Genomic DNA, 22,423 nt, shown 5'->3' with positions numbered 1-22,423 from the left:
GCATAAGTCAGCGGAAATTTTTTATTTTTTTGTTTTTTCTCACTTTCCGCTAACCTGGGACAAAAATTTCAATCTTTCATGGACTCAATATGCCCTTCACTGAATACCTTGGGGTGTCTTCTTTCCAAAATGGGGTCACATGTGGGGTATTTATACTGCCCTGGCTTTTTAGGGGCCCTAAAGCGTGAGAAGAAGTCTGGAATATAAATGTCTAAAAATTTTTACGCATTTAGATTCCGTGAGGGGTATGGTGAGTTCATGTGAGATTTTATTTTTTGACACAAGTTAGTGGAATATGAGACTTTGTAAGAAAAAACAAACAAAAAAAAAATATATATATATTTCCGCTAACTTGGGCCAAAAAAATGTCTGAATGGAGCCTTATAGGGGGGGTGATCAATGACAGGGGGGTGATCACCCATATAGACTCCCTGATCACCCCCCTGTCATTGATCACCCCCCTGGTAAGGCTCCATTCAGACGTCCGTATGATTTTTACGGATCCATGGATACATGGATCGGATCCTCAAAACACATGCGGACGTCTGAATGGAGCCTTACAGGGGGGTGATCAATGACAGGGGGGTGATCAGGGAGTGTATATGGGTGATCACCCCCCTGTAAGGCTCCATTCAGACGTCCGCATGTGTTTTGCGGATCCGATCCACGGATCCGTAAAAATCATACGGACGTCTGAATGGAGCCTTACAGGGGGGTGATCAATGACAGGGGGGTGATCAATGACAGGGAAGTGATCAGGAAGTCTATATGCGTGATCACCCCCCTGTCATTGATCACCCCCCTGTAAGGCTCCATTCAGACGTCCGCATGTGTTTTGCGGATCCGATCCATGTATCCGTAAAAATCATGCGGACGTCTGAATGGAGCCTTACAGGGGGGTGATCAATGACGGGGGGGTGATCAGGGAGTCTGTATGGGGTGATCAGGGGTGATCAGTGGTTCATAAAGAGTTAATAAGTGACGGGGGGGGGGGGGGGTGTAGTGTAGTGGTGTTTGGTGCTACTTTAGTGAGCTGCCTGATTGCTCAGGTGGTCGATCCAAACAAAAGGGACCACCAAAGGACCAGGTAGCAGGTATATTAGACGCTGTTATCAAGACAGCGTCTAATATACCTGTTAGGGGTTAAAAAAAAAATCACATCTCCAGCCTGCCATCGAGCGATCGCCGCTGGCAGGCTGGAGATCCACTCGCTTACCTTCCGTTCCTGTGACAACTATATATAGTCCTGTTCAAGATAGATTAATTGACCAGATTACAATAAAGTAAAGATATTATCATGTGAAGAAATCTTCACCAAGGTTCTGGGCTTTTCTCCCATTCACAAAATAGCGCGCGTTCACAGGAAATCTCGGCTCTCGCGGGAGGACGCGTATATGCGTCCACCCAGAAGAGCAGGGCCGCCGTCGCCAGGACGCAATCCTACGTACGGCGGTCCTGAGGAGGTTAAGGTCAGGTAGGATCCCATGATTGAAGAGTTTGGGATATCAGGAACAGAAGATCGTACGTACTTATACGCCGATTGTTTTATTTTATATACTATATATATATATATATATATATATATATATATATATATATATATATATATACACACATACATATATATATACATACACACATATACATACACACACATACTAATACTACACTCCTGAGCGTTATTCAAGTTGTTAACTCTTTTGGTGAAGTTTCGGGTCTTGATATTAGTTGGTCTAAGACCATTCTTATGCCTTTAGACTAGAACCTTTCACTGAGGAGTTTTCTAGTAATTTGAAGCTCTCCGATTCATTTAAATACTTGGGTATCACAGTTTTTTCTAAGATTGAAGATTTCCTACAGCTTAACTTGATCCCATTGATACCTAAATTGAGATCTAAAATAAAGATATGGCTCCGACTCCCGCTATCAAGAGCTGACAGAATATCCCTGGTGAAGATGGTGATTTTGCCCCAATTACTATATATCCTCAGAAACTCCCCAGTATGGATTGAAGATACATTTTTTTAAACTCATTGAGAGAATTATCAATGATCTACTCTGGGGGAGGAAGCGAGTAAAGCTACTTTCACACTCGCATTTTGGCTTTCCGTTTGTGAGATCCGTTTCAGGGCTCTCACAAGCGGTCCAAAACGGATCAGTTTCGCCCTAATGCATTCTGAATGGATAAGGATCCGTTCAGAATGCATCAGTTTGCCTCCGACCAGTCTCCATTCCACTCTGGAGGCGGACACCAAAACGCTGCTTGCAGCATTTTGGTGTCAATCTGACGAAACTGAGCCAAACAGATCCATCTTGGCACACAATGTAAGTCAATGGGGACAGATCCGTTTTCACTGACACAGTCTGGCACAATAGAAAATGGATCCGTACCCCATTGACTTTCAATGATGTTCAAGACATCCGTTTTGACAATGTTAAAGATAATACCAACAGATCCGTTCTGAACGGATGCATGCGGTTGCATTATCGGTGAGGATCCGTCTGTGCAGATCCATGACGGATCTGCTCCAAACAGCAGTGTGAAAGTAGCCTAAGGTTTAAATTAGAGTATTTTTATAAGCTGATGGAACGAAGAGGATTAAATCTTCACTGTTTCAAGTGCTATTTTGTGAATGGGAGAAAAGCCCAGAACCTTGGTGAAGATTTCTTCACATGATAATATATTTACTTTATTGGAATCTGGTCAATTAATCTATCTTGAACAGGACTATATATAGTTGTTGTGAGGCTACTTAAGTCCTAGAGTACTATTAGAGATTGGTTGGGAATAAAGGGATCCCTTTGTTGTACGCCCCTTTAGTATAACTGTCATCTACAGGCCTTAGATGAATTGATTGGGGATCAGTATTGGCAAAAAAATATAATATTTATCATCTTGCACAAGTGGTTGAGAATGGGCATCACTTTTTGATATAGACACCTCTACATTTTTGCATGATTTGATAGTAAAGCCAGCACGGAGGGTTAAGATTTCTCAATGTTATAAAAATCTACTTAAAGCACGATTTATTAACATATATTCCCCTGGGCAAAAGGCCTGAAGAAGGGATTGCCCAATGATTCAGTTGGATGATTGAGATAATATACTGGTGAATGTGGGATTAGTTTCTCATAACTTTAATCACAGTGGTTCGATTTAATATTTTACACAGAATTTAGATTTTGAGTGATCTTTCCAAGGGTTGGTGTAAGAAATATAAAAGGATTCTTTTGGTTAAAATAATGTTTTTGGCAAGGCTCTTTATTGCACGGGCTTGGTTCTCATCTAATACTCCAAGTATAGATACATGGTAAAGCTCGCTATCAAGATTAACCGCCTCCGGACCGCCTAATGCAGATCCGCGGTCCGGAGGTGGCAGCTGCAGGCAGATTGACGCATATACGCGGATGACGCGCTTAGCCGGCCCGCGCATGCGTAATGCGGGCCGGCATTTCTTCAAGGGGGGTCGCGTCATCAGCTTGCCAGCCAATGATCGTGGCTGGCAAGCTGATGATTTTAAAAAAATCCAATCAAAGGCCAGATAACAGATCATATTAGTAAATATGATCTGTTATATGGCTGCCCTGCTCCTCTGCTGGTCCTTTTCGTCGGTTGGATCCAGCAGAGGAGCAGGCTTCACAGTGAGTACACCAAACACCACACACTAGCCCCAGATCACCCCCTGCACCCCAATTAACCCTTTGATCGTCCCTGTCAATCACTAGTGAAAGGAAAAAAGTGATCAGTGTAAACTGTCACTTTTTTTTTTCACTGGTATTGACCGTTAGGTTTTAGGATAGTTTAGGCTCCTTGGTTAGGTAGTTTAGGGATCAGTTAGCGCCCAGCCCACCGCACCTCAGTCCCTTATTCGCCGATTAGCGTATCGCTAATCAGCATTTGTACTTTTATAGTATCTGGAAGTGATCAAAACTGATCAGTCAGATCTATAATAGTATTAGTGTCACTTTAGTTCGCCCTCCACCCAAAACGCAGTGTTTGCCCGATCAGGCCTGATCGGTCGCCCACACGTGCGTTCGCCCACGCCCGCCCCACCGCAGTGACAAAAAATATTTATTGATATATATTGATCACTGCACATTCACTTTACACGCGCTGCGGCGATAAAAAAAATCAGTTTTGAATTTTTTTATCTTTTTTTCTTGGGTAGTCTCAGGGAATACCCCTAAATTTGGATGCCCAAATGTCAAACAGGGGGTATTCTTCTGAAGAGGCCTACAGGCTACTGACCCAGTCGGATGAGGAATTGGAACCCTCATCTGACGAATCTAGCGGGTCAGAATATGAACCTGTAGAAAGCAGTGGCACTCTGACCCAAAGTTCGGACGAGGAGGCCGAGGTCCCTGATAGCACCAGGCGTACCCGGCCCCGTGTCGCTAGACCGCAGGTTGCGCAGGATCCGCTTCAAGAGCAGCAGAGTGGGGCTGGTGCTGTCGGATTACGTGGTGAGGCATACACCAGCAGCGCAGCCCTTCCTGGACCTAGTACCAGCACTGCCGTACAACCTGGTGAAGTGGCGAGCACCAGAAGGGCAGTTGAAGCTGGTACGGTGGCACGTGCAGTAGTTACCCCGTCGCAGCCACCGCACAGACAGGCCCGTAGAGCCCCTAGAATCCCTGAGGTGCTGGCAAACCCTGATTGGCAGTCCCCAACTTCAGCCGCACCTGTAGTTCCCCCTTTCACCGCCCAGTCTGGAGTTCGGGTTGAGACAGCTCAGATCGGTTCGGCCCTGGGATTTTTTGAGCTGTTCTTGACTGCGGAGCTCTTAGACATAGTCGTGGCCGAAACAAACCGGTATGCCACACAATTTATAACCGCCAACCCGGGAAGCCATTATGCCCAGCCTTTCCGGTGGAAACCAGTCCAAGTTTTCCGAAATTAAAATTTTTCTGGGCCTTCTCCTCAACATGGGTGTAACTAAAAAGCATGAATTGCGGTCATATTGGTCCACGAACCCAATTCATCACATGCACATGTTCTCTGCTGCTATGTCCAGGGCACATTTTGAGGCCATCCTGCGTTTCCTGCACTTTAGCGACAACACCACCTCCCGTCCCAGAGGCCACCCAGCTTTTGACCGGCTCCACAAAATTCGGCCCCTCATAGACCATTTCAACCAGAAATTTGCAGATTTGTATACCCCAGAGCAAAACATCTGCGTAGACGAGTCCCTAATACATTTTACCGGGCGCCTTGGCTTCAAACAATACATCCCAAGCAAGCACGCCCGGTATGGGGTCAAATTATATAAGCTCTGTGAAAGGGCCACAGGCTATACCCACAAATTTCGTGTCTATGAGGGAAAAGATCAGACCCTGGAGCCGGTCGGTTGCCCTGACTACCTGGGGAGCAGTGGGAAGACAGTCTGGGACTTGGTGTCACCCTTATTCGGCAAGGGGTACCATCTTTATGTGGACAATTTCTACACAAGTGTGGCCCTCTTCAGGCATTTGTTTCTAGAACGGATTGGCTGCTGTGGCGAACTAGTCGCGCGGGCTTCCCCCAACGGCTCGTTACCACCCATCTTGCAAGGGGGGAGAGGGCTGCCTTGTGTAATGAAGAACTGCTCGCGGTGAAATGGAGAGACAAGCGTGACGTTTACATGCTCTCCTCCATTCACGCAGACACGACAATACAAATTGAGCGAGCAACCCGTGTCATTGAAAAGCCCCTCTCAGTCCACGACTATAACCTTCACATGGGAGGGGTGGACTTCAATGACCAGATGTTGTCTCCGTATTTAGTTTCCCGCAGAACCAGACGCTGGTATAAGAAGGTGTCTGTATATTTGATTCAATTGGCTCTGTATAATAGTTTTGTTCTCTACAGTAAGGCTGGGAGAACACGATCCTTCCTCAAATTTCAGGAAGAGATCATCGAGAACCTCCTGTACCCAGGAGGTTCCGTGGCCCCATCCACCAGTGTAGTTAGCCGTCTACACGAGCGACATTTCCCCAATGTCGTTGCCGGTACCTCAACCCAACCGTCACCCCGAAAAAGATGTCGTGTCTGTAGCAGGAGTGGAATAAGGCGTGACACCCGCTATTTCTGTCCTGACTGCCCTGACCACCCTGCCCTATGCTTAGGGGAGTGTTTCCGGAAGTACCACACACAGGTACACCTAGCATAGGGATCACATCTCACCAGGACAGGCACACAGGGCTATTAGGGCCCATTCACACAGAGCTGCTGCAAACGTCTCCTTTCACCTGGGACAAAGTGCATAACGCACTTCGCCACATCTTTGGGCGATTTGCGCTTTGCACATTGTCCCATGGGGAAGGAGAGGTTTGTTCTATAAAAGGTAAAAAAAAAAAATAAAAAAAAAAACACCAGTAAGCAAAAAGGTTCAGTTCAAAAAGTTAAAGTTTATATGTTCTGTTCCAAAGTTAATAAAATTATTGCGTTGCGGCCTGGTTTTTTCTTTTTACCTTCCAGGTGGACCAACCGATCGACTAGCTGCAGCACTGATGTGCATTCTGACAGAAGCATTGCGCTGCTGTCAGATTACACGCAAGTCGGTGTATGCGGCGCTGCAAGACGAGATTCCTCCTCTGCAGTAAAAGATACGTTTGCCGAGGCATATGACCTGAGGAGGAGGCGGTGTTCCTGTGCTTTGGCAAACACTTTGTATATAAAAAAATTTTAAAAAAATCCCGGCAATGATTTATTCATCCACATCGATTGATGTGAATGGAGAAATCTGGTTTGCCAGGGCATACGACCTAAGTGGGTATGGATGTTGGGCAGAGCTCCTATGTTCTGGCAGACGCCTTTCCCCTCTTTTTTTTGGGCAGAGATTTTTTCATCCACATTGATCGATGTGAATGAAGAAATCTGTGCCGTTCATTTTTTTCATTCAGCCCAGAGGCTGAACGGAAAAAAAAAAATCTCATTACCTGTATGCTCAATATAAAGAGAATAGCAGAAACTCCTAATGCTGGCCATACATGTAATGATTGCGGAGACCCTCAAATGCTAGGGCAGTACAAACACCCCACAACTGACCCCATTTTGGAAAGAAGACACCCCAAGGTATTCGCTGAGGGGCATATTGAGTCCATGAAAGATTGAAATTTTTGCCCCAAGTTAGCGGAAAGTGAGACTTTGTGAGAAAAAAACAAAACAAAAAAAAACCAATTTCCGCTAACTTATGCAAAAAAAATAATAATTCTATGAACTCGCCAGGCCCCTCATTGAATACCTTGGGGTGTTGGGGTGTCTTCTTTCCAAAGTGGGGTCACATGTGGGGTATTTATACTGCCCTGGCTTTTTAGGGGCCCTAAAGTGTGAGAAGACGTCTGGGATCCAAATGTCTAAAAATGCCCTCCTAAAAGGAATTTGGGCACCTTTGCGCATCTAGGCTGCAAAAAAGTGTCACACATGTGGTATCGCCGTACTCAGGAGAAGTTGGGGAATGTGTTTTGGGGTGTCATTTTACATATACCCATGCTGAGTGAGAGAAATATCTCGGCAAAAGACAACTTTTCCCATTTTTTTATACAAAGTTGGCATTTGACCAAGATATTTATCTCACCCAGCATGGGTATATGTAAAATGACACCCCAAAACACATTCCCCAACTTCTCCTGAGTACGGCGATACCAGATGTGTGACACTTTATTGCAGCCTAGGTGGGCAAAGGGGCACACATTCCAAAGAGCACCTTTCGGATTTCACCGGTCATTTTTTACAGATTTTGATTGCAAACTACTTCTCACACATATGGGCCCCTAAAATGCCAGGGCAGTATAACTACCCCACAAGTGACCCCATTTTGGAAAGAAGACACCCCAAGGTATTTTGTGATTGGCATAGTGAGTTCATGGAAGTTTTTATTTTTTGTCACAAGTTAGTGGAATATGAGACTTTGTAAGGAAAAAAAAAATAATAAAATCATAATTTTCCGCTAACTTGTGACAAAAAATAAAAAGTTCTATGAACTCACTATGCCCATCAGCGAATACCTTAGGGTGTCTACTTTCCGAAATGGGGTCATTTGTGGGGGTTTTCTACTGTCTGGGCATTGTAGAACCTCAGGAAACATGACAGGTGCTCAGAAAGTCAGAGCTGCTTCAAAAAGCGGAAATTCACATTTTTGTACCATAGTTTGTAAACACTATAACTTTTACCCAAACCATTTTTTTATGCCCAAATATTATTATTTTTTTATCAAAGACATGTAGAACAATAAATTTAGCGAAAATTATTTATATATGGATGTCGTTTTTTTTTGCAAAATTTTACAGCTGAAAGTGAAAAATTTCATTTTTTTGCAAAAAAAATCGTTAAATTTCGATTAATAACAAAAAAAGTAAAAATGTCAGCAGCAATGAAATACCACCAAATGAAAGCTCTATTAGTGAGAAGAAAAGGAGGTAAAATTCATTTGGGTGGTAAGTTGCATGACCGAGCAATAAACGGTGAAAGTAGTGTAGTGCAGAAGTGTAAAAAGTGGCCTGGTCATTAAGGGGGTTTCAGCGGTTAAAAAGGTACGAAAATATTTTATATAAAAAAAGACGTTCTGAGGATAAATGGTTTTCAAGTTATGGGGAGAATGGAATTTTTAATTTTTCCTGCCTCAAACTCCTCACTACCCCCCTGTTCAGTTTTTTTTTTACGCAAATCTGTGCACTAAAATGTACTGAATGAGAAAATGTTGCCCTAAGATAAAACCTAACGGGGCACATTTACTACAAGACGAGGGATCAGCAGCCTCTGGCACTCCAGGCGTTCTAAAGCTGCAACTCCCAGAGTGCCCCCATTCACTTTTATAGGAGTTATGAGAAGGGCTGAGCATGTTTGCATGCTGGGAGTTGTGGTTTCGCAGCAGCTGGAGTGCCGGAGGTTGCTGATCCCTGTACTAGACCATGTGACAGTGCGATATTCCAGTGCAGTGATGGCTGACCAACTCTCTGCATGCTCCATTCATTTCTATGGAGTTCTTAAAAATAGCCGGGCAAGTGTGCATCTTGGAAGTTGTGGTTTTGCCTGGATTGGAGTGCCGGAGGTTAGCTATCACAGGGCTAGTATAACGGTCTATTGAGGGCTTGATAAATATGGCATTTAGGGCTCATGCACAAGAACGTATTTTCTTTCCATGTCAGTTCATTTTATTTTTGGGCGGACCGTGCGCGGAACCATTCTTTTCAATGGGTCCGCAGGGCAAGCGGAGGTTGCTCTGTGTCCATTCCATTTCAATGTGTCCGTTCCGCAAAAGTATAGAACATGTGCTATTATTGTCTGTATTGCGGCCGGGAACGGTGCTGTTCTGTTGGGGGTCAGCTGTTTCATTCCGCAAAATACGGAATGCACATGAACGTGATCTGTCAAAATACATACGGTGGTGTTCATGAGCCGTTATTCTGATGAAAAATGGTGCAATGACCTTGGCAGGTGGCAGGGCTTAAAAGGGTTGTGCCACAAGGAATGTTCTACAGTTTTCAAACCAGCGCCTGGATCTGAATTATTTTGTGGTTGCATATAATTAAAGATTTTGTATGGCAGGGTGAGTAGGATTACAACGATGCCAAATTTATATATTTTTTTTTTATAAACAATAAAACAAAATGTTGTGCAGTTCTATTGTACAGATACATAAATGGAAATGACATTTATAAAGTACAAAGTTTCACAGCTCTAGTTCTCAAAAAACCTCAACAAAAGGTATTTTGAGGATCTGTATTTGTTTCAATTAGTGTCAATGGATCAGTAATGTGAATCACTAGAAGTAGAGAAGGTATTCTACACAAAAAATGACTATAGCGACACAACTCCGAGCGTTCTATAGAGACAGTAACCTCTCCTAAGGTAGGACAATGATTTACACAAGGTCAGAACTTAAATTATATGATAAGCTTGTTTCTAAATTTTACAGAGCAATGTCACACACCCAGTAAACAGGTCCAGTCTGCTTTCACCTCACACTGTTGATACTTTAACATTAATCATAAAGCAAAACAAGTGTAAAGTAACACTCTTTAGGGCTCTTTCACACGAGCGGATGCCGTGCGTGAAATCCGCTGCGTGAAAGGGTTCCAAGCCCCGCTCCGGACAGCAGAGACACGGAGCATTAACATGATCGCTAATACCCCGTGCCTCTCAGTGATCTTTTTACTACAAAATCACGGTGACAACTTTATCTCACTGCACTGGGATTTTGTAGTAAAAAGATCACAGAGAGGCGCGGAGTATTATCAGGCATGGTAATGCTCCGTGTCTCTGCTGTCCGGAACAGGGCATGGCACTCTTTCACGCAGGGGATTCCACGCACGGCATCCGCTTGTGTAAAAGAGCCCTTAATGTCTAATCTGGTTTTTACTTTTAATCGAGTACTATTGGTTTAGCTTTTGCCTTTCAGTAAACCCTGTAGTAAAAAAAAACTGGATGAGGTGGGCAATACAACTCAAGGTGTTAATACAGTTAAGAATTTCAACAGATACCACAGTACATGATCACATATTAAAGGGGTATTCCCATCACATACAATGGGGACATATCGCTAGGATATGCCCCCATTGTCTGATAGGTGCGGGTCCCACCTCTGGGACCCACACCTACAACGAGAACTGAGTGGGGAGAGCTGTGGCTGGAGGACCCCGGATTTCCTGGGGTCCGTCCACCACTAAATGCTGCTTCTATTCATTTCTATGGGGCAGACGGAAATAGTCGGGCCAGCGCTCTTTCGGCAGCCCCAAAGAAATGAATGGGGGGGGGGGGGGGGGTGTGAATGCGCAGTGCGACCTTCGTTCATTTCCTAGAGATATGCCCCCATTCTCTGAGATGGCAAAACCCCTTTAAAGCCCAAATAATGCTCACCTTCTGACATGCTCTGCAATTCTTCTTTCCCCTTCTCAATTTCATTCTTCAACATTTCATTTTCTCTTTTGATTTTCGGTTCATTATCACAGACTTTACTTGCATCGAGAACCTTCAAAATAATAGATCATTCGTATGTTCATACAGTGGTCGAATGAATATATACAGTCCAGTACACCCAATTGTCAGAATGAGTTCATATGGCCTATGATTCCATAAAATACAGGTTTGTACTTATGCTACCAGTAAGGCCTAATGCACATGACCATATGCATTTTGCAATATGCAGATGGCGTCCGTGTGACGTCCATGTTGCCTCCCTTTTTTTGTGGACCCGTTGACTTCACTGGGTCAGTGGTCCACATTTTGCAGCCAAGAATAGGACATGTTCTATATTTGCAGAGAGGACACACAAATGCAGAAAGTACACCTTTTTTTTTAGGTTTTACTACTTTTGCACAATAAAAACCATTAGAAAAAATGGTTTGTGTGAGCACTTGTAGTCTTCAATTTTGAGGTAGATACTTTTTTTATATATATATATATAATATATATATATATATATATAAATAAAAGGTGTTCACTGTGCACGATAAGTTATGTGATAACTGTATAGTTCAGGTCATTATGGATGCAGCGACGCCAAATATGGGAAGGGGGGTTCCAATTTGAAACTTTTTTAGGGAAAAAGATGGATTTTTTTTTTTCCCGTTTTTTTTATTTTATAAAACTGTATTTAATTCTTATTTTTACCACTTAGTCCCACAAGATTACTTGCGGTCATTTGATAACATACTGTACAACTTGTGCAATACAATGTATTATGCTGTTACTAGGAAACTGACAGGCAATTTATTAGGCCGGGAAGGCAGACCTGGGAGCCTTCAAAAAGACCCACAGCTGGCATGTAAAGGCAAAATTACCCTGCTGTCGCATTCACAAGGGAGAGAGGCAATGGATGACAGAAGGAACCTCCTCTCTCTGAAACCAGTTTGATGCCACAGTCACTATTGATACCTGCGTCAGGCTAAATCTTCATTGTGCGGTTTTAAAGCTCATTTGTGACCGTTGTAAAAACAAGCATGTATGATCAGTTATATGTTAAAACTATATGCTGTCCATGATTCGGGCATGAACCTGATGACCTAATCCAGTTAAACTATTTATCATAGAAAGATCAGAATTATACCTTCTTCAGATGCTCATTGTCCTCCATATACTTTTTTGCAGCCTCATTGTTTTTTTCCACTTGTGCCTTCAGAGCATCACAGGATTCCATCTCTGATGCCAACTGCACTATCAGGTTAGATACTCTTCTCAAAACACTGTAAAATAGATGAGGATAGATGCATCAGACCTTGTTTGAATAGCATTTCTGACACCATAGTTGCGACACCAACTGGCTATATTAAAACAAAGTCCCAACATCCTTAAATGGACCGTGGTTTTTGTGCCTAGAAAAGATATGGGCAGAGATTTAGGATTAGTGGTATACCCCAAACAGACTAAAAGCAAAGTGGTCTCAAGAGGCAGAGAAATGCTCAAAACCCCAAATGCTGTTGCGCATTTATAACCGGGGGAGCAGATCCTGCTCATGTGATCAGTTGCTAACAGCAATCCCCAGCAAAAATGCATACAATGGGGGATGCCTGCAACGGACCACATGTGCCAAGAGCATCCTACACAGGATAGCTAAATGTGTGGATGTGAATAATTATGTAAAATGTTCAACAGAATTTGGGGTTTTGAGCGTTTCTCTGCCTCTTGAGACCACTTTGCTTTTTCAGTCTGTTTGTATATGTGTACCTGGAGGTGTAGAAACTCCAGATTGAGTATTATTTAGGTGCACCTGTGTAGCCTGCGTCACAGGACTCAGTGATAGGTGGGACTCACGCTGGAGGTAACCTGGGACCTGTATCTGCTTCCCTTCTCCCATTGTATGTTTGCTTTCACGCTGGAGGTAACTGGGAGTCAATTGCTGGGTGTCAGACCTTATGCTCCTGTAATAGCTTATACGGCGCAGGTATGTTCTTGATATAACAATATATTGGCGAAAGTCTCATTGTTAATATCATAGTGAGGGTTTAGCCATATATTGTCAATTTCACTGAACATTGTAGTGCACAATTTTTGCAGTGTTTAGTGGCATACTCCTCGTAGAGGTAGACTCTGCAACTGCTATGGGGCCTGAGGTGACAAGGGGCCTGGCGCCAAACTCCTTACCAACATAAATAAATGGCATTTTACTGCAGGAAGCCAATAGAGGAGGACAGCGTAAGAAGATTTTTTTTTTCTGGCTCAGTGTAAACGTATCCTAACAGCCTCACCCATCTCATGGTGTGCAGCTTTTTTTCTTTTTTTTATCCAAAGTGAGATTTTACATTTTGTTGGATTGTACTACTTGAGAGCTCTGCAATAAAATGTTTACATATTGTACATTGGAAACTTAAAAAACGTCATTCCTGCTCAGTTCAATACTAATATTATTCCCAAACATGTAGAACTTGGTGTGAACCTACCCTTAGGCTAGGTCTACACGACGACATTAGTCGTGCGACAGATAGGGCGCAACAGTTGTCGCGCGACATTTTGTTGCACCAATGTCGCGCGACAATTTTTATAATGGCAGTCTATGGTGTACGCACTGCAACATGCGACATGTTGCGACTGCGACGCTACAGTCGCAGAAAAATCCATCTCGAATGGATTTTCTGCGACTGTCGCGTCGCAGTCGCAGCATGTCGCATGTTGCAGTGCGACACCATAGACTGCCATAATAAAAATTGTCACGCGACATTGGTGCAACAAAATGTCGCGCGACAAATGTCGTCGTGTAGACCTAGCCTTATAGCTATACCACACAATGACACAGGACAGGGAACCTCCACCATCAGGGGGTGACCCTGGGCTGAGAAATATTTAGGGTAAAATAGGGAACGTTTGCCCCACCCTCTTCCTGCTATTGAAATCATATTTTCTTTTTGGGAAATTATTTTTGGACACATTCTTTTTTCTTTTGGGAAATTATTTTTGGACACATTCGTATTCATACCCATCTACGGAAATATAATAAAGATTTTTTTATTTTTATTGTCACGTTAGCCTTGAGATATTAAACTAAATTTTTACTTACAGCCACAGAAATAGGGAGAATCCAGAGATATAAAGATTCCGTTGGCCTCTAAAGAGCTTCATATGTAGAGTATCATAAGCGTTAGGGTAAAGCTTTGCTGACTTATCAGCGGTCGCATTCGCAGAATACTTTCTCACCTCTCTCACTGCATCTGTAAATGAAAGAAAATTGTTCATCAAATTATAAAACACCCTAAGCTATATAAAACAAGAAATAAAGAAATGGGGGGGGGGGGGGGAGAGAATTGCTACAACACTGGAAGAAATGTATTCATAAGACTGTAACCACACATGTAGTTTTCCACAGCAGTTTTTGTGCCAAAACCAAAAGATGATTCAAAAGGATTGAGAAATCTAAAAGGAAGATTAACACCACTGCTTCCTTCAGGATGGGTCTCAAACAACTGCATCAGAAATCATTACCTTAAAATTAGATGAAATGCAATTTTGAGGCAATATGGACTTTTAGTTAGTTACTTGTATTCATCCCAACTAGAACTTTTCAAAAACCTCATCATGGAGTTTTCCTTATTTTTATTGTTAAAGGGTTTTTTTATAGACTAAGAATCCATGGTCAGGGGGCCAGGCATGGTGCCAAAGTATTAATTATAAAACAAAAAAAAACACTCACCTGTCCCTGCTGTGCTGGGTCTAGCACTCTGGTGCCGTCTCCGTTGCTGTCGCTCTTCACTAGATCACAAGAGCATGCATGTAACATGCATATCACCGCTTCTGCCCAATCAACGGCCTCAGTGTGCCGGTAGGGGTAACATGCATCTAAACCGCAAGTTAAACTTTCAGTCCAGAAAGGAGAGGGAGCGGAGGAGATGGAAGCTCAGCATGCTTATGATAGACGAGTCTTTTTTTTTTTCTTATATTTTGGACCATGCCCGGTTCCCTGACCATGAGTTCCTGGTCTCAAAGAATCTTGTTTAAGGGACCTGCCAGATACATAATTATTAATATTACAATCTATTGAGATACACTAAAGAGGATTAATAGTTATGCATTCAATTAATATATCTGGTGAAATTTGTAGAAAATGGTATGAAAGTATTAAGTGGGAGGAAGACTGCATTATTTAATGGAAGAAACTTTTTCGGTTCCCTTTTTGAAATCCGCCATATTGAATTTAGCTCAGGTTTCTCCAATGGCAAGGGGGGCATGTGATTTATCAGTCTTGGCAAGAACTGACTCAGAAACACACTGGAAATTAGAGTTTTGACCTCTCAACCTGTTTAGGAGTTAAGCTAGATCAAAGTTTCCAAAAGCGTAGGACATATGTGACGTGTATACCATTCTGCCGGATGCACATGTTTAAATGTTTAATCCAGTCTTCGTGAACATGCTGAAAATACTGCAGGTGAGATACTTCTTTTACTGCACTGTAGGATTCGCCATTTCAGGTGAGTCATATTGGTTTGGTGTGGTATCTGGGGCACTCTTATGGCCTTTTTTAATTGGCGAATCACAACATCTGGAGGTAGCGCTCACCATTAAAGGGGTTCTGCAGATTCAGTATCTGATCGGTGGAGGTCCGACACCAGGGATCCCCGCTGTTCAACTGTTTGAGAGGGCAGCGGCGCTGGCAGTAGAGCCGAGGCCTTCTCACTTTTTACCTCAAGCCCAGTGACGTCACAACTAGTATCACTGGCCTTGGGGCGGCTAAGACCCATTGACGTGAACGGGGCATAGCCGTGCCCAGGCCAGTGATATTAGCCGTGACGTCATTGGGCCTGAGGAAAGGATATCCAGAGGATAGATCATCAGTAAGAAAAAGCTTCAGAAACCCTTTAAGGGTGACAATTACCTCCAGATGATACAATACCATATTCCCATCTGTCTTTAATGTGAACAATTAGTTCCCACATTACTGTCAACAGGATGGTGCACCTCCGCCCTTTGCTGTGGCTGTACACAGATGGCTGGATGTGCAATTCCCTGACCACTGGATTAGGCATGGAGGTCCAACAGAATGTCCTCCAAGGTCGTCTGACTTTTATCTCTGAGGTAATTTGAAATCCCTTACAATCCTCGATTTTCTACCATTTACACCAGTTAAAAGGGAGTTTCCGGACTTTTGCCTCAATATATACATACATGATATATAGATTTGCATTAGCTATAAGGGCATTCTTCAAACATGTAGAGATGGAATTTGTCATGCAGAACAATGTAGCTTAGCTTCATATTACAATCATTTTATTATAGTAAAAATGAAAGGGGTATTCTAATGACATAATTTTAAATGAAAATGGGGTCAGAAAGAGCGAAAATATCAAAACAGTGAGAACTCAGCTTACGGCTGCCTAGGGGTGCTATTCAGCTGCTGCTCTAGTCCCTGCTCCTTTCAGCTTTCTGTCTTTGGGTCCTTGGGCTCGACACACCGGAAATAGCTTGGACCGCCGTCCAGGGCATCACTGGCAACAATGGTGACTCACCTCTGCCAGTGATTTGCTCAGCAGGCAGCCTGGACCATTTCCAGTAAGTTGTGCCAAAGAACAGGAAGTGGGGCGTAGTGGCCAAACTGCAGTGCCAAGGGAATGGGAAGTTAAATACTGACTGTTTGCGATATTAGCCCTTTCCAACCCCATTTTAATTTTAAATTATGCCACTGGAATACCCTTTTTAAGATTTTAAAATAATTTAAATTGGAATTCATTGTTCTATGAATGATACCACTGACCGACATAAGACAGGTATTGTTTAATCAGCGTCATTAACCTTACCAGGTTATATGCCTGGTAGGGTAGGGTAGATCCGGGTGACCGAGCCGCTTTAAAGAAAGGCATTTTTTTTTCCTCTTATCTGCACAAAAATTCTAGTGACTTAAGAGTGACACAAGACTTCTGAAAAATATGGTGTTGCCATAACAGAGTGAAAATAGTTACAAAGGGCATGAATCTGGGCTCCCTATGTGCCTCTTAATGATAGAGACAGGAGTGGCAGTCCTTGGACACAGGGTTCTCTGATGTTTTGTATACACAAATGTTGCATGTTAAGTCAAATGAACACCAATATCACATTGTCACTTCACAGACAGTCTTATCAGCATACATATTGCCAATCATATTTATCAATTTTGGGGGTTAAGATGCTGTGTTTACTTCACTGAATCAGCCTGACATTAAAGGGAGGGTAGCATAAAGGGGCCTATTGGCACACTGTCAGTGGGAAACTGACAGATGAAATGTAGTACAATACAGTATAAACCAGTACTGCATAGAACCAGTGATCAGAGCCTCAAAAGTTGAAGGCCCACACTGGGACAAAAATAAAAAGTTAAAAAAAAGGACAAAAAATTAATTTTATTTAAAAAAAAGTTTCCATTAAAAAGGGCCCCTTTTCCTTCATCAAGCCATTTAATAAAAAATAAAAAAGCACAAACATCCAGCTCTATGAAATATCACATGACCTACCTACCTACCCCCAGTCAGGTGAACGCCATAAAATAAATACTATGCCAAAACATTTTTTGGTTACCTTACCCCCAAAAAGTACTATCGATCATAAAATCATATGTACCCCAAAATCGTACCAAAAAACACCAACTCTTCCTGCAAAAAAGAAGCCCCCCCCCCCCCCAAAAAAAAAACATGGCTTTCAGTAAATGGCAGCACATTTTTATTTTTTTTCAAAACTGCTTTTATTATGGAAAACAAGTAAAAACATAATAAACATTTTTGTTATCGCTGCATCCGTAACAACCTGCCCTATAAAAATATTATATAAAAAAAAAACTTTTACAAAATTGCAGCATTTTGACACAAATTAGTGCTAATCGCAGCAAAAACTGCCACGTGACTACAACTGTGCCAGGCATGCATATGTATGATCAGGAGAGATAGCTGTCTGCTTAACAAGGATTTGGACGGCAGTTATCTCACGTGTATGGCCAGCTTACACTGTGCAATACTTTCATATATGCGTTTTGCATTCTGGCTTTAAGATCCAGCAGAGGATCTCAAAATCGGAGCAAAATGCTTCCGTTTTGCCCCTATTCATTGTCAATGGGAATAAAACAGAACAGATCAGGATGCATTCCATTCCGGTTTGTTCCGTTTTTTGACAGGACATAAAACCGCTGCAAGCTGCGGTTTTGTGTCCGGTCTGCGAAACTGAACAAACCGGATCAGTCACTAAAAACTATTTAAGCCAATGGTGCTGAATCTGTTTTTTTTTCAGATCTGAAAAAAAAAAAAAAAGGTATCCAGCACCTATTGACTTACAATGTTTTAGTTCAGTTTCGATTTAATACAACCACATCTGAACGGAACAGATGCATCTAGATGTAATAAATTGAACTTAAGCGTTTTGAGATCTTCTGCCGGATCACTAATGCGCAATGCAAAACACAGATGGAAAAGTAGCCCAAGATGACCTTAACCTCTCTACAACGTTGGCAAGAAGTTATATATCCAGCCATTAATATCGTCAGGATAGGTTATCAATATCTGTTCGTCGGTGTCCGACACCTGGCACCGCTGCCGGTCAGCTGTTTGATAAAGAGGCGGTGATCCATGTGAGCACCGCGTCCTGGTCTTTACACTATACCTCGTCTCCTGTGGAGCGGTGTTGTAGTGCAATTACAAGTATTCGCTCCATTGACTTGAATGGAGCAAGTACTTGTATTACACTGCACTTCCTTGTACTTTTTTCCTTGGTTTTTATGCATATGTTGCAACCTGTTTAACTTTACAAATATAAAAATATGATTTAAAGGAAATTGGGGTGGAGATTTTCTGAGTTTATTTTGGGCGGAGTTCTCCTTAATTTCACCTCAGCTATTGTTGGTAAAAATACAAGCTATTTTGCAGATGATGTGACACATTCATTACCCAATATTGCAATAGTATCTCTATGACGATTGATTATGTTTTGTATTTTTTAGATGATACTTTACTAGCACAGTCACTTTTTTATTGTGCTACAGAATTACAACAAGTGTGCTCATTTTACAGTTTTATATCGGCTGCTGCGAAGAATTACACAGGGAAGCAGTCAGAGGTACAGCATTTCAGATATGTCTGGAGTTATGTGATATTTGGTAAGGGCGATATACAAACCGGATTCCAAAAAAGTTGGGACACTAAACAAATTGTGAATAAAAACTGAGTGCAATGATGTGGAGATGGCAAATGTCAATATTTTATTTGTAATAGAACGTAGATGACAGATCAAACGTTTAATCCGAGTAAATGTATCATTTTAAAGGAAAAATATGTTGATTCAAATTTTCACAGTGTCAACAAATCCCCAAAAAGTTGGGACAAGTAGCAATAAGAGGCTGGAAAAAGTAAATTTGAGCATAACGAAGAGCTGGAAGACCAATTAACACTAATTAGGTCAATTGGCAACATGATTGGGTATAAAAAGAGCTTCTCAGTGGCAGTGTCTCTCAGAAGCCAAGATGGGTAGAGGATCATCAATTCCCACAATGTTGCGCAGAAAGATAGTGGAGCAATATCAGAAAGGTGTTACCCAGCGAAAAATTGCAAAGACTTTGCATCCATCATCATCAACTGTGCATAACATCATCCGAAGATTCAGAGAATCTGGAACAATCTCTGTGCGTGATCTCCGGGCCCTTAAACGACACTGCACCACAAACAGGAATGCTACTGTAAAGGAAATCACAGAATGGGCTCAGAAATACTTCCAGAAACCATTGTCAGTGAACACAATCCGCCGTGTCATCCGCCGTTGCCAGCTGAAACTCTACAGTGCAAAGAAGAAGCCATTTCTAAGCAAGATCCACAAGCTCAGGCGTTTTCACTGGGCCAGGGATCATTTAAAATGGAGTGTGGCAAAATGGAAGACTGTTCTGTGGTCAGACGAGTCACGATTCAAAGTTCTTTTTGGAAATCTGGGACGCCATGTCATCCGGACCAAAGAGGACAAGGACAACCCAAGTTGTTATCAACGCTCAGTTCAGAAGACTGCATCTCTGATGGTATGGGGTTGCATGAGTGCGTGTGGCATGGGCAGCTTGCATGTCTGGAAAGGCACCATCAATGCAGAAAAATATATTCAGGTTCTAGAACAACATATGCTCCCATCCAGACATCATCTCTTTCAGGGAAGACCCTGCATTTTTCAACAAGATAATGCCAGACCACATTCTGCATCAATCACAACATCATGGCTGCGTAGGAGAAGGATCCGGGTACTGAAATGGCCAGTCTGCAGTCCAGATCTTTCACCTATAGAGAACATTTGGCGCATCATAAAGAGGAAGGTGCAACAAAGAAGGCCCAAGACGATTGAACAGTTAGAGGCCTGTGTTAGACAAGAATGGGAGAGCATTCCTATTTCTAAACTTGAGAAACTGGTCTCCTCGGTACCCAGACGTCTGTTGAGTGTTGTAAGAAGAAGGGGAGATGCCACACAGTGGTGAAAATGGCCTTGTCCCAACTTTTTGGGGATTTGTTAAAACCATGAAATTCTGATTCAACATATTTTTCCCTTAAAATTGTACATTTTCTCAGTTTAAACTTTTGTTCCGTGATTTATGTTCTATTCTGAATAAAATATTAGAAGTTGGCACCTCCACATCATTGCATTCAGTTTTTATTCACAATTCGTATAGTGTCCCAACTTTTTTGGAATCCGGTTTGTATATATGTCTCATTACACAATTCAATATTAATAATAATTGCAACAGTAAATCTAATGTGCAGGTCTCACCACATCAGGCATACACATTCCTGAACAGATTTCTCCAAACTTACCCAGGAAAAGAATAATCAATATGACTATGATTGATAAAAATGCCTTGTTCCAGTAGGGAGATATTTTGCTCCATAGCTGAAATCTAAATATCTTCTTCCAACTAAAAAACAAAACAAATCTCAGAATTAAAAGCATATGAGGATACATTGTCAATTAATATGACCTGTGTAATAAAAAAAAAAAAAGTTTTAGAAATTGTAGAATTGCTTTTCCATGCACTCTGCCGTTCTACAAATGTGTACACATTAGGTTAAAGGGGGTCTTCCAAGTTATTTGAAAAAAATATAAAATGCTCAGAGACAATAAATGTGATAAAATTAAAACACTCACCAGTTAATCCCATTTGTTTCCAGTGCAGTCACACCAGTCTTTCCTTCCGGGATATTTTATTTTTATTTTGCTGTAAGCCAATCACTGGCCTCAACAGTACATGGCACAAGCCTACTGAAACCAGTGTTTGGCTGCAGCAACCACATACTGTAAGGTGAACAGCATGACATTGCTGCAGCCAAGTAAAAACAGCCCGACAGGAGCCGCAGAGCTGAGGGATTAACTAGTGAATATATATTTTTTATTTTAGCACATTTAGTGACTCTTGGCACATTTTTAAAGAACCTCCTTAACTTTTAGGAAGTCCAAAATGATGAGTAACAAAATATACAACTCATGCCTCAAACAGCTATGTAGCCATGCAAAAATAAAAAAAGTGGTTGCTATAATACAGTGAGGCATAAATGAATAAAATATAGGGGTGCACCGAAATGAAAATTCTGGTCCGAAACGAAACCGAAAATTCAGGATGCCCTTGACCGAAAACCGAAACCGATTCTACCCCCCCTCCCTTGTCACTCTCATTCTACCCCCTCCCTTGTCACTCTCATTCTACCCCCCCTTGTCACTCTCATTCTACCCCCCCTTGTCACTCTCATTCTACTCCCCCCCCTCCCTTGTCACTCTCATTCTACCCCCCTCCCTTGTCACTCTCATTTTACACCCCCCCCCTTGTCACTCTCATTTTACACCCCCCCCCCTTGTCACTCTCATTTTACACCCCCCCCCTTGTCACTCTCATTTTACACCCCCCCCTTGTCACTCTCATTTTACACACCCACCCCCCCCCCCCCTCCCTTGTCACCTCTAGGAAGTGCACACTAAGTGAGCACTTCCTGTCAGTCCGGCCGGGTACAGGAAACAAAAGCTCCTGTACCGCGGAACGAACAGAGCTCGGCCACGCTACACTAACAACAGCAGTAGCACAGAGCAGACACAGCAGGCTGCGCAGCACTGAGCCGGAGATTCTTTAGAGCGGCAAGCGTTTAGGAGGCACAGCATGAGGGGCGCCACCGGCCGGCCGCCCGTACGTACGTGTATATAACCAACCATATTTTCTGCCGATATGTACCAATATCGGCCGAAATGGATTAGTCCCATTTTCGGCCGCCGGAATTTCGGTGCACCCCTAATAAAATATATACTGTATATCTTCTGTAATGCCCAAGCCTTTCTCCTGAAGAAGATTTATATTTTCCTGCTCCAGTCCTCTGTTGTCTCCATCTTCTGGTCCCCGCACTGTTTACATCCAGCTGGCCATGGGCATGGTCACTTACACCACTCCAGCCAATGACTGGCTTCAGTGGTGATTTGCTGCTTGTGGCCACATCACTGCTGAATCCAGTAACCGGCTGGAGTGCTGCACAGGACCATGCCCATGGCAAGCTGGAA

The 22,423-nt window shown here is 42.6% G+C and overlaps 1 protein-coding gene across 2 annotated transcripts in view; it reads right to left on the bottom strand.

Annotated features, from left to right (window-relative positions):
* Positions 1-22,423, bottom strand: part of BCAP29 (B cell receptor associated protein 29) — an 86,497-nt gene that overhangs the window by 25,727 nt on the left and 38,347 nt on the right. For both annotated transcript variants that reach the window (XM_044280200.1, XM_044280201.1), the window contains exons 3-6: positions 20,701-20,801; positions 13,971-14,121; positions 12,027-12,162; positions 10,838-10,949 (exon numbers count right to left, since the gene is read on the bottom strand). In XM_044280200.1, coding sequence (XP_044136135.1) covers positions 10,838-10,949; positions 12,027-12,162; positions 13,971-14,121; positions 20,701-20,801 — 500 coding nt within the window. The remainder of the gene's footprint in view (positions 1-10,837; positions 10,950-12,026; positions 12,163-13,970; positions 14,122-20,700; positions 20,802-22,423) is intronic.

Source organism: Bufo gargarizans, chromosome 2 (genome assembly GCF_014858855.1).
Source record: "Bufo gargarizans isolate SCDJY-AF-19 chromosome 2, ASM1485885v1, whole genome shotgun sequence".
In the NCBI taxonomy this organism is placed as follows: domain Eukaryota; kingdom Metazoa; phylum Chordata; class Amphibia; order Anura; family Bufonidae; genus Bufo; species Bufo gargarizans.
Note: the sequence above shows the minus strand (reverse complement) of the source record. Positions and strands in the feature narration are given on the sequence as shown.